At 45.0% G+C, this 12,758-nt stretch overlaps 1 protein-coding gene across 4 annotated transcripts in view; it reads right to left on the reverse strand.

The window, feature by feature from the left end:
* LOC115172737 (ral GTPase-activating protein subunit alpha-2) overlaps positions 1-12,758 on the reverse strand; it is a 200,117-nt gene that overhangs the window by 141,513 nt on the left and 45,846 nt on the right. For all 4 annotated transcript variants that reach the window (XM_029730450.1, XM_029730447.1, XM_029730449.1 and 1 more), the window contains exon 3: positions 4,267-4,316. In XM_029730450.1, the coding sequence (XP_029586310.1) occupies positions 4,267-4,316 (50 nt within the window). The remainder of the gene's footprint in view (positions 1-4,266; positions 4,317-12,758) is intronic.

A 12,758-nucleotide genomic window follows, 5' to 3' on the forward strand; every position in this document is an offset into this window, starting at 1 on the left:
TCATATCATTAAAATACAATAAAAACAGCAGAGGCCCAAGCACGCTCCCCTGCGGAATGCCACAACTCATTGGTTTTGCCTGAGAAAGTGAACCATTAACCTCTACTACTTGCTCCCTTCCTGATAAATAGGACTTTACCCAGCCTAGAGGGATACTGCTTAACCCCAGTGCCTCCAATTTGGAGATTAGGAGACAGTGGTTAACTGTATCAAAGGCCTTCTGTAGGTCAAGCAGTACCATTCCACACAGATTTCCCTCATCAAATTATTTCCTGATGAAGTCAGTCAAGTAAAGTAGACATGAATCAGTGGAGTATGTTTTTCTAAAATCCGACTGAAAATCATACATTAGACCCTGTTTGCTAACATATTCATATATTTGCTCATGTACAATTCTCTCCAGGATCTTTGATGTTACACAGAGGATTGATACAGGCCTATAATTCCCAGGGTCAGACTTTATCCCCTTCTTATACAGAGGTATAACTTTAGCTTGCTCTATGTCCCTGGGAAAGGTGCCTTGTTCAAGAGAGAGATTAACGATATGCGTAATACAAGGGCCAATTTGCTCAGCAGAATCTATAAGAAACCTTGCAGGAATATTATCCAGGCCTGTGGCTTTGGAGCATTTAAGCTCTGCAAGCATACTGACTATTTTGGCTCGTGCTACCGATGCAAAAGAAAAAGAGTTTGACTGAACCCCTAACTCTACATAATACTTCTTGACTTGGTTGCTTCCATACAAACCAGAAGTGGTGGGCAGCTTGCTAACCAGCTTGCTGGCAACAGAAGTAAAAAAAGAGTTGAATTAATTTGCAACCTCTGCTTTTTCATATACCATCTCCCCGTTGATGTTCAGTCCAATACTGCTTAGTTTTTTTTGGTAGTACTACTACAGCCTAGTTCCTTAAATTATTTCCAAAGCTTTTTAGGGTCATTTTTGTTCTCAATTATTTTCTCAGCAAAGTAACCCCTCTTAGCTTCATCCATCCTGCTCTGTGCTTCATTTCTGTGACGTTTATATAGGACAAAATCAGGCTGCTCTTGGGAGTTCTTACATTTTTTAAAGGCCTTATTCCTTGCTTGGATAGATTCTAGAATATCATGATTAAACCAAGGGCCAGATCTCTACTTTACCCTGACCTGTCTAATGGGAGCCATCACATTCACCACATCAAGGAATCTACATTTAAAGGCTTCCCAGGCACTGTCTACCCCTACACTATCTAGCACAGGTGACCAGTCAATTTTACCCACTTCCTCCCTAAACTTTTCTACACACTATATTTTGAGTCCTCTGATTCTAACGGTTTTGTGACACTTACATATATCTTTCAAAATCCTCCTTGTACAAAATGTAATAAAATGATCACTGATTCCATATACTATTACTCCACTCTTCGATATTTTAGATTTATCAGATACCAATATTAAGTCAATCGTACTTTGCACTGTTTCACATATCCTGTTGGGATACCTTCTTTTGAAACCTATGAGCTTATTCCAAGCCTGTACAATCTATCCCCTTACACTGTAAAGTGAATCATTTTTAGGGCTAACACAATACGACACACATTAGTGCTAAGTGTATGTGTGCTCGCAGGTAGACATGGATATCAAATCCATACAGTACATCCATAGTATACAGTACATCCATACAGTACACAGTACACCCATACAGTATATCCATACAGTACACAGTACATTCATACAGTACATCCATACAGTATACAGTACATCCATACAGTACATCCATACAGTATACAGTACATCCATACAGTACATCCATACAGTATACAGTACATCCATACAGTATACAGTACAGTATATCCATACAGTACACAGTACATCCATACAGTACATCCATACAGTATATCCATACAGTACACAGTACATCCATACAGTATACAGTACATCCATACAGTACATCCATACAGTATACAGTACATCCATACAGTACATCCATACAGTACATCCATACAGTACACAGTACATCCATACAGTACATCCATACAGTACACAGTACATCCATACAGTACACAGTACATCCATACAGTACATCCATACAGTACACAGTACATTCATACAGTACATCCATACAGTACACAGTACATCCATACAGTACATCCATACAGTACACAGTACATCCATACAGTACACGGTACATCCATACAGTATTCTCAGAGAGCAGGGAACACAATGTGTCAGCTGAAGATCAAAGCTCTGTCCGTATCAGTCCTGTACACACCACTCAGAGTGAGTTTATCTTCTCAGCACACTGGAAAAGCACACGGCCACTGCAGACTGGAGCTAAAAGGGGACACACTAGGGTTAAGCTGCTTTCAATATTAGTTATTTTTCAAAGGATAACCTATAAGTATTTAAAAGGCATGTGGAATCTGAAGCCATATGACTGTGTGTCTGTGTGTAGACAGACTTCTCATACTGTAGAGTCAGGCTGAGAAAGCCAGACTGAAATCTAGCTTCATTCCACATGGACAGACAGAGAGCACTTCCTGTCAATACCAGGCTGGATGTCAGCTTGACTGGGGCCCAGGTTTAAAAATGCATGGAGATAGAAGTTCAGTCAGGCGAAAGTGGAGGTAAGGTATCACAAATAGAGTTTGAACTCAGTTTGTTGAAGTTCTCACTCAACAGTCAATACAGGAGAAAGACTGAGCAGCATACTGGGTCAATAACATACAGAGGACATTGCATACACCTGCAATACCAACATGCCAATAAAGCACATGACACATAAAGCATTTTCTGCACCTCACACCAGTAACAGTGTGTGTGTGTGTGTGTGTGTGTGTGTGTGTGTGTGTGTGTGTGTGTGTGTGTGTGTGTGTGTGTGTGTGTGTGCAAATAAGAAGCCAACTGCAGTGAAACATGATAATATAGGGAACTGATTGAGGATGCCAGAGTAGCTCTCTGACTGAGTTGAGTGTAGGCCTGCTGACACCGTTTGGCCTAGATCTCACACAGAGACCAGTAGGCCCATGTCCAGACCAATCATCTTCCTCTGTCCTGCCCTGCTAGACTGACATCTATTGACACAGTGAGAAGAACACTCCCCTCACTAGGGCTGTGATGATACCAGTATGACAATAAAATGTACATGGCAAAAACGAAAACATGAAGCAGACCAGAGACTTTGGTCCTTTAAAAACCTGCTGTATGTTAAATATTATGTGCTATAGATTGGAAATAAATAAATGTGACTGGATGACGACATTATATTTATTTCCAACATTAGGGCTGTTTTCCTAAAGAAGTTAAATCCACTTTGTGCGTTGTTTCCTTGCTACAATAGTAGCATAGTATGAGTATCGCGATACTGGTATTGTCCTCACAGACTCCATTCCCACTGAAAGGACCAAACTGCTCCTCTCTCAACCACTCGTCCTGATCCAGAGACTCCCAGTCAGCCCTGCCCTGAGCAAATGTTACTGGAGAGCTGCATGTTTATATTGGAAACTGGAGCTGCCGTTTCAGGTGAGGAAACAAGGTGGGGGACTTTAACCTCCAGGAGAGGCACCAGAGCATGGAGAATGACAGCACAACACTCACCTCTACTGAACAAAAACACATGAATACAGTACAAAGCAAGATTTCTGCCATCTCTGTGTGCTGCCTTCAACACCAGTGAAAAACTGGGTCTATTTATTCCTTAACAATCCGCTTTCTTTTTCTATTTGAGGTGAATTCAGGAAGTAGGCAGACAGGTGGAATCAGCATAGGGCTGGGAATTGTCAGGGACCTCATGATACGATATTATCACGATACTTAGGTGCAGATACGATACGCATTGTGATTTTCACGATTCTATACGTATTGCAATTCAATACTGTGATTTTATTGCGATTCGATGTTCCAAACATATTGCTCACCATATGTCTGCTGCAGAGGGACAAGAGATAAGTGCTGAACACATATTGGTTCCCTATTTAAAAAGAAGATGGCGAACAAGCTATGCAAGTACAGCAAAGTAGCGCAAATATAATATTGCGTTATTGTCAAAAAGATACTATATATCATGAAATATAATATCCCAATATGTAACTGTATCATTTTCCCCACCACCACTAATCAGCACTGTGGAAACTGTGTTGGCCCCTCCCCTCAGTAACAAGAAGAGTTGAGTAAACAGGTTGAATGCTGTAACCCCAGAGACAGATCTGATCCATGTCTATGGCTGGAACTGTCACTAGACATCAGACAGAGAATCATCATCATTCAGAACAGAAAGGTACAGCAACTTACTTCAAAAATAAAGAGGATAGAGTCCAGCTCCTCCCTCTGAGATTTGTTCCCTGAAAGAGAGAAGAGACAATTTAAATTTTACTCCATGACAAGAGTCACTGACTCAAAGTCACAAGAGGGTAGAACATGTCAGATGCAGCTTGTCAGGGGAGGTAGATGCAGCTTGTCAGGGGAGGTAGATGCAGCTTGTCAGGGGAGGTAGATGCAGCTTGTCAGGGGAGGTAGATGCAGCTTGTCAGGGGAGGTAGATGCAGCTTGTCAGGGGAGGTAGATGCAGCTTGTCAGGGGAGGTAGATGCAGCTTGTTAGGGGAGGTAGATGCAGCTTGTTAGGGGAGGTAGATGCAGAAACGGTGTAATGGTTTAGTCGGAGCGGCAGGTAGCCTGGAGGTTAGCAGCGTTGGGCCAGTAACCCAAAAGTTGCTGGAGCCAAGGTAAAATCTGTCCTTCTGCCCTTGAGCAAGGCAATTAACCCTAATTGTTCTGGGTCACTTTCAATAATGGCTGATCCCCTGGCAGTGACCCCACTCTCCGAGGGTGTCTGAGGGGTAGTGGGATATGCAAAAAACACTTTTCCATTTCACACCTCACATCTGTAAAGGTTACCCACTTGTACACACAGTGAAACAGCACCCCCTAATGATTTTTATTATTATAGACAGTTTCATCCATAAAAGACATTTCAACATTGGGATTTGGAAACTGCCACTTCTTCCTAAAGTTTTCTATTTAATCCTTGTTATAAGTCCAGCATCTGCTTTTCAGTCAGATCACTTTTGTAAGTCTTAATTGATCACAACACTGGGGAAGTGAGAAACATTGACTTGGATAAGAACTGAGGGCCAGGGTAGTAGGAAAGAGGCTCTATGGTACTTCATCATTCCAAAGCACTGACAGTCCTGTGACTTTCATGAGTGTGGACTGTACACCAGTCTGTGTGTGTCTAGAATGAGGTCATCATCAAAGTATAGCCTACTCTAGTCCGGGTATAAGGCTGTGAGGAGGAGCCAGCACTCTCCATGATGTCACCAGAACAGTGCTTTAAAGAGTAGTGAGGATGGGGAAAGTGGAGGGGGTTGATTATTGAAGGCCCTATGATGGAGCATGCATTAACCATGGAGGTTGTCAGCCAGGACTCACAGTGAGTGCAGGAAGGGGACTTGGGGAGAGGATTACATTACAGAGCCTATGCATTAACAGACAGACAGCAGGGGGGAAGAGGTCCTGTCCAGAAACAACCCCTGGCTGTGCCCTACCCCCCAAGCACTTGTGTAGATCTGAAAGAACAGGATAGGTAGGCTATAAGCAATATGGTAGTATTGACGTGTAGCTCCACCTTGCCCTCTGGTAGGTAAATACACTCCATTTTCTCTGGGTTTGATAAATGGGCAAGATCAAGCTCTTTTTCGTTCCACTCTCCACCTCCTCTCGAAATGTGTTTACCTAGAGTACATGTCTCTGTCTCAGAGAAATCCTGCACTAAATCTACTTCACTGAAGGAGGAGGAGTAAGTGTGGCTGGTATTGACAAGACTGTTCTGAGAAGGAGAGGGTTCTGGGAAATCTGAGACTGCTGTGATGCACTTTCTAGGTTCTTCTATTAGGCCCTTCCCCCAGCAATATTTCCACACTTTCTACTCTGCCACAATCCATTGTGTAGACATAGTCCTATATTTTATAGCAGTGACAGAAGATTTCAAAACATATGAATTCCTGAACAAACAACTCTAAACCCTAAAATAATGATATTCCTATTGTTCCCCACAAATTAATTTGATAATGTAGTGCATTACTCTGAGGTTTTACACCTCATCGTGCTAGTACTCTTTTTCCCCTCTGAATGGCCCCAAATCACTGATCATTCTTTGGTTGCACACTTAAATAATTTCACCAGTAGCGGTGCGTGGGTACAATCTAGAGGTTGACCGATTATGATTTTTCAACGCCGATACCGATTATTGGATGACCAAACAAAAACCACGCTACTGATTAATCGGACGATTTTTTTGTGTTTATTTGTAATAATGACAATTACAACAATACTGAATGAACACTTATTTTAACTTAATATAATACATCAAAATCAATTTAGCCTCAAATAAATAATGAAACATGTTCAATTTGGTTTAAATAATGCAAAAACAAAGTGTTGGAGAAGAAAGTAAAAGTGCAATATGTGCCATGTAAAAAAGCTAACGTTTAAGTTCCTTGCTCAGAGCATGAGAACATATGAAAGCTGGTGGTTTCTTTTAACATGAGTCTTCAATATTCCCAGGTAAGAAGTTTTAGGTTGTCGTTATTATAGGAATTATAGGACTATTTCTCTCTATACGATTTGTATTTCATATACCTTTTGATTTGATTTTATTTTATTTGGATCTCTTTTAGTCCCCATTTGGACTTATCTTCCAAGAGTCCTTAAATATTAAAATACAATTTATATACGAACACATTTTCACATATAACACACTATTACAAACATACATAATATACTAACGTAATAAAAATAAATAATCAATCTAAAAAATATGAATTCTTCATCTACTGTAATCCCACAACATTTCTGTGTATTATATTTAAATTGTTTTAAAATAATGTTTAAATGTATATATTGAAAGGTTTCTGGTTTGCTCAGTTAATTTATTCCATTTCTTTATTGCTCTAAATCGAAATGTTCTTTTGCCTATTTCTCTTTTCTGTCTGGATAACGCATAGATGGTGGACAATCTATTCCTAGTATTTACGGAATGTCTGTCTCTTACCAACTGATTGCCGTTGTGAATTGTACTTGGCCGTTTTAAATGATGTATATTATGAAATAAAATAAGCATGTTTTTTTCAATTATCTTGTCGATTGATGACCAACCAAGAACATTGCGTATGACTGCAACAGAAAAACCATATCTCCACCGTAAAACAATCCTTGCTGCTTTGTTCTGTGCAATCTGCAGCCTCCTAATTTCACTTGATGATGCATTTCCCCAGACCACAGAACAGTAGTTCACTTGACTCTCAATTAAAGCTTGTGTTATTTGCTTAAGAATTTTTCCTGGTAAATATTTAGCTATCCTTCTGATTATGCATGCTGTTTTAATAATTTTTTTACATAGATGAGTTATTTGAGATGACCATGATAAGCAGTTGTCTAGCTGCACTCCTAATAGTTTGGTTTCTGCCACTTCTTCAATTTGTACTCCTCCCATACTTAATTGTATCCCATGCTGTTTTGGCCTTTTCCTAGTGGAACAGACCAACATAACTTTGGTTTTCTTGGTGTTTAAAACAAGTTTATTCTGGCAAACCCACTCCCTAATATTCTCCAAATCTCCTTGTAAAGCTTGCTGTACCTGTTGAACCGATTGTCCTGCTGCATAAATTGTAGTATCATCTGCAAATACAGTAGCTTGAGTTTCAGCTAGGGCATAGGAAAGGTCGTTGGTATATATTAAATAAAGAAGTGGCCCAAGGCAGCTGCCCTGCGGTATTCCACAGTTTAAAGCATGAGGGGAAGAAAATGAACCATTGATATAGGTGGACTGTTTCCTGTCAGTTAGATATGACTGTACCCAATTCAATGCTACCTCCTTAAAACCATAATGCATTAATTTTGTCAAAATTATCTCATGATCCACTAAATCAAATGCTGCACTGAAATCTAAAAATAGTACCCCCACAAACTTGCCATTATCCATAGCATTGAGCCACTGGTCAGTCATGTCAACCAATGCAGTGGTAGTGGAATGATTTTTGCGATAAGCATGCTGATTGGCTGTAATCAGATCATTATTTTCCATGTACTCCCATATTTGTCTACTCACAATACCCTCCAATATCTTACTGAGTGTAGGGAGTAGACTAATTGGTCGACTATTGGCAGGAGTAGCGGGTTCTTTGCAGTCTTTTGGAATAGGACAAAGTTTAGCATGCTTCCATACATTTGCAAACATCCCCTTTTCCAGTGACCAATTAAATATGTATCTCAGTGGAACTGCAATCTGGGGAGCAGCACAGCGAAGCAAAAAATTGTCCATAAGATCATAACCTTTGACTATTGGATGTTCTTATAGGCACTTTAGTATTGCAAGTGTAACAGTATAGCTTCCGTCCCTCTCCTCGCTCCTACCTGGGCTCGAACCAGGAACACATCGACAACAGCCACACTCGAAGCAGCATTACCCATGCAGAGCAAGGGGAACAACTACTCCAAGTCTCAGAGCGAGTGACGTTTGAAACGCTATTAGCGCGCACCCCGCTAACTAGCTAGCCATTTCACATCGGTTACACCAGCCTAATCTTGGGAGTTGATAGGCTTGAAGTCATAAACAGCGCAATGCTTGAAGCACAGCGAAGAGCTGCTGGCAAAACGCACGAAAGTGCTGTTTGAATGAATGCTTACTAGCCTGCTGCTGCCTACCTGTCACGACTCCCACCGAAGTCGGCCCCTCTCCTTGTTCGGGCGGCGGTTGACGTCACCGGCTTACTAGTTGCCACCGATCGATGTTTCACTGTTCGTTTGGTTTTGTCTTTATTGTGTACACCGGTTTTTGATTTCCCTAATTATGTTCATTATTTAACCCTCTGAATTTCCTGTTTGTCTTGTCGGTGATTGTTTCCTGTTTTGTGTTGTTGGAGGGGTTGTTCCCCAATCCTGTATTTTTGGATTTGGAAGAAGTTTTATTATGAATTTTAGTAAACACGTATTTGTTTACACTCATTCCATGTGTCCTGCGCCTGACTCCGACACTTCTTCTAACTAGTGCATTACAGAATCACCGACCAGCATAATGGAGTCAGCAGGAGCAGCTAGCCCTCCTATTCCGGTAAAGGAGCACGTCCAGCAGCACGCGATAATATTACAGAGTCTCGGGACAGCCATGGATCGTGTGATGCAGACTATGGAGAGAATTGAAAGAAGAGGAGTTCCCTTCAACCCAGCTATTCCACCACCACCAGCACCTCATCATACACCCATACCCACCCATCTGTCGTCAGTATCCAGTAGGATTCGGCTCTCGCTCCCGGGAGCGTATGACGGAACAGCTGCCGGGTGCCAGGGGTTCCTACTCCAGCTGGAGCTCTACCTGGCGGCTGTCCAGCCGGCACCCTCGGGACGCGAGAGAGTGAGTGCCCTCATCTCCTGTCTGACTGGTAAAGCCCTGGAGTGGGCCAACGCCATCTGGGGAGAGGAAGACCCGACTCTGGATAATTACGAGGACTTCTCCCGCCGCTTTCGGGCAGTATTTGATCATCCACCAGAAGGAAGAGCGGCGGGAGAACGCTTGTTACATTTAAGACAGGGGATGAGGAGCGCTCAGGAGTTTGCGCTGGACTTTAGAACTCTGGCGGCGGGTGCGGGATGGAATGAGCGGGCCCTGATCGACCACTACAGGTGTAGTTTGCGAGAGGACGTTCGTAGGGAGCTAGCCTGCAGGGACACCACCCTCCACCTGGATCAGCTGGTGGACTTATCGATCCAGCTGGATAACCTGCTGGCCTCCCGCGGACGTCCGGATCGGGGTCCGTTGGTTCCATCCCCCAGCCCCTTAGACCCAACACCTATGGAGTTGGGAGGGGCTGGTACTAGGGAGACTGGAGAGGGAACCATTCCATGCTCTAGAGGTGACCGCAGAGGGCACACTGCTGGTCAGTGCTGGGGAGGTTTTCCAGGTAGTCGAGGTGGCAGGCGGAACACCGGTGGTTCATCTCAGGTGAGTAGGCACACGACTCACCCAGACCCCCCTGTTGCTCACATGTGGTTATCTATAGGATTTCCGGGGTTTTCCCCGCATAAGGCGCTAGTAGATTCAGGCGCAGCAGGGAACTTTATTGATCGGTCCTTGGCCTATAGATTAGGGATTCCTATTGTGCCCGTTGATGTTCCCTTCCCTGTACATGCCCTAGATAGTCATCTTTTGGGGTCTGGGCTGATTAGGGAGGTCACAGCTCCCATTGCTATGGTAACGCAGGGGGGGTCATGAGGAGAGGATTAGTCTCTTTCTGATTGACGCTCCTGCGTTTCCCGTTGTGTTGGGTCTTCCCTGGTTGGCTTCCCATGATCCTATTATTTCGTGGCAACAGAGGGTTCTCAAGGGATGGTCCTGTCAGTGTTCAGGGAGGTGTTTAGGTGTTTCCGTAGGTGCCACTATGGTGGAAAGTCCAAACCAGGTTTCCACCATGCACATTCCCCCTGAATATGCCGATTTGGCAATCGCCTTCTGTAAAAAGAAGGCGACTCAATTACCACCCCATCGACTGGGGGATTGTGCGATAAAACTCCTGGAGGGCGCTGCACTTCCCAGGAGTCACGTGTATCCTCTGTCACAGGAGGAGACGGCGGCTATGGAGACATATGTCGCTGAATCTCTGGGACAGGGATACATTCGGGCCTCCATTTCACCTGTCTCCTCGAGTTTCTTTTTTGTGAAGAAGAAAGATGGAAGTTTACGCCTGTGCATTGACTATAGAGGTTTGAACCAGATCACGGTAAAATACAGTTACCCGCTGCCTTTTATCGCCAGTATGACAGAGTCATTGCTCGGGGAGCGCTTCTTCACAAAATTGGACCTCAGGAGCGCATACAACCTGGTGCGTATCAAGGGAGGGGATGAGTGGAAGACGGCATTTAGCACCACTTCTGGGCACTATGAGTACCTCGTCATGCCGTATGGGTTAATGAATGCTCCATCCGTTTTCCAATCATTTGTGGATGAGATCTTCAGGGACCTGCACGGGCGGGGTGTAGTGGTGTATATAGATGACATTCTAATATACTCCACTACCCGTGCCGAGCATGTGTCCCTGGTGCGCAGGGTGCTTGGTTGACTGTTGGAGCATGACCTTTACGTCAAGGCGGAGAAATGCCTGTTCTTTCAACAGTCCGTCTCCTTCCTTGGGTACCGTTTGTCCGCGTCAGGGGTGGAGATGGAGAATGACCGCAGTTCAGCCGTGCGTAATTGGCCGACTCCAACCACGGTAAAGGAGGTGCAGCTGTTTTTAGGGTTTGCCAACTACTACCGGAGGTTTATCTGGGGTTTTGGCCAGGTGGCGGCTCCCATTACCTCCTTACTGAAGGGGGGACCGGTGCGATTGCGGTGGTCGGCTGAGGCGGACAGAGCTTTTGGTAACCTGAAGGCTCTGTTTACCACGGCTCCAGTGCTGGCGCATCCTGATCCCTCAGCGTTCATAGTTGAGGTGGACGCATCCGAGGCTGGAATAGGGGCTGTGCTATCTCAGCGCTCGGGTAAGCCACCAAAACTCCGCCCCTGTGCTTTCTTTTCGAAGAAGCTCAGACCAGGCGGAGCGAAACTATGATGTGGGAGATAGGGAGTTGTTAGTTGTTGTCGGGGCTCTGAAAGCGTGGAGACATTGGCTTGAGGGGGCTAGACACCCTTTCCTCATTTGGACTGACCACCGAAATCTGGAGTATATTCACGCAGCGAGGAGACTGAACCCTCGCCAGGCTAGGTGGGCTATGTTTTTCACATGCTTTGTTTTCACTCTTTCCTACAAACCAGGGTCCCAGAACGTCAAGGCAGACGCACTGTCCCGGCTGTATGATACAGAGGAGCGGTCCACAGAGCCCACTCCCATAATTCCAGCTTCATGCCTGGTGGCACCGGTGGTATGGCAGGTGGACGCGGACATCGAACGGGCGTCACGTGCAGAACCCACTCCCTCCCAGTGTCCCGTTGGACGCGTGTACGTGCCGTTTGATGTTCGCGATCGTTTGATCTGTTGGGCCCACACATCACCCTCCTCTGGTCATCCTGGTATCGGTCGGACGGTGCGCTGCCTTACGGGGAAGTACTGGTGGCCCACGTTAGCCAAGGACGTGAGGGTTTATGTCTCCTCCTGTTCGGTATGCGCACAGTGCAAGGCACCTAGACATCTGCCCAGAGGGAAATTACAACCCCTTCCCGTTCCGCAACGACCGTGGTCACACCTATCAGTGGATTTCGTGACGGATCTCCCCCCGTCACGGGGTAACACCACGGTCCTGGACGTTGTGGATCGGTTTTCTAAGTCCTGCTGTCTCCTTCGTTTGCCCGGTCTCCCTACAGCTCTACAGACTGCTGAAGCCCTGTTCACCCATGTATTCCGGCACTACGGGGTGCCTGAGGATATAGTGTCTGATCGGGGTCCCCAATTTACGTCTAGAGTCTGGAGGGCGTTTATGGAACGCCTGGGGGTCTCGGTCAGCCTTACCTCAGGGTTCCACCCCGAAAGTAACGGGCAGGTGGAAAGAGTCAACCAAGAGGTGGGTAGGTTTCTGCGGTCGCCCGGGAGAGTGGGCATCGTTTATCCCCTGGGCAGAGATGGCCCAAAATTCCCTACGCCACTCCTCCACTAACCTTACCCCTTTTCAGTGTGTGCTAGGGTATCAGCCGGTCCTGGCACCATAGCATCAGAGCCAGATCGAGGTACCTGCGGTGGATGAATGGTTTCGGCACTCAGAGGAGACATGGAACGCGGCCCATGTACGTCTTCAACGAGCC

The sequence above is a fragment of the Salmo trutta genome, chromosome 33 (assembly GCF_901001165.1).
Source record: "Salmo trutta chromosome 33, fSalTru1.1, whole genome shotgun sequence".
Classification (NCBI taxonomy): Eukaryota; Metazoa; Chordata; class Actinopteri; order Salmoniformes; family Salmonidae; genus Salmo; species Salmo trutta.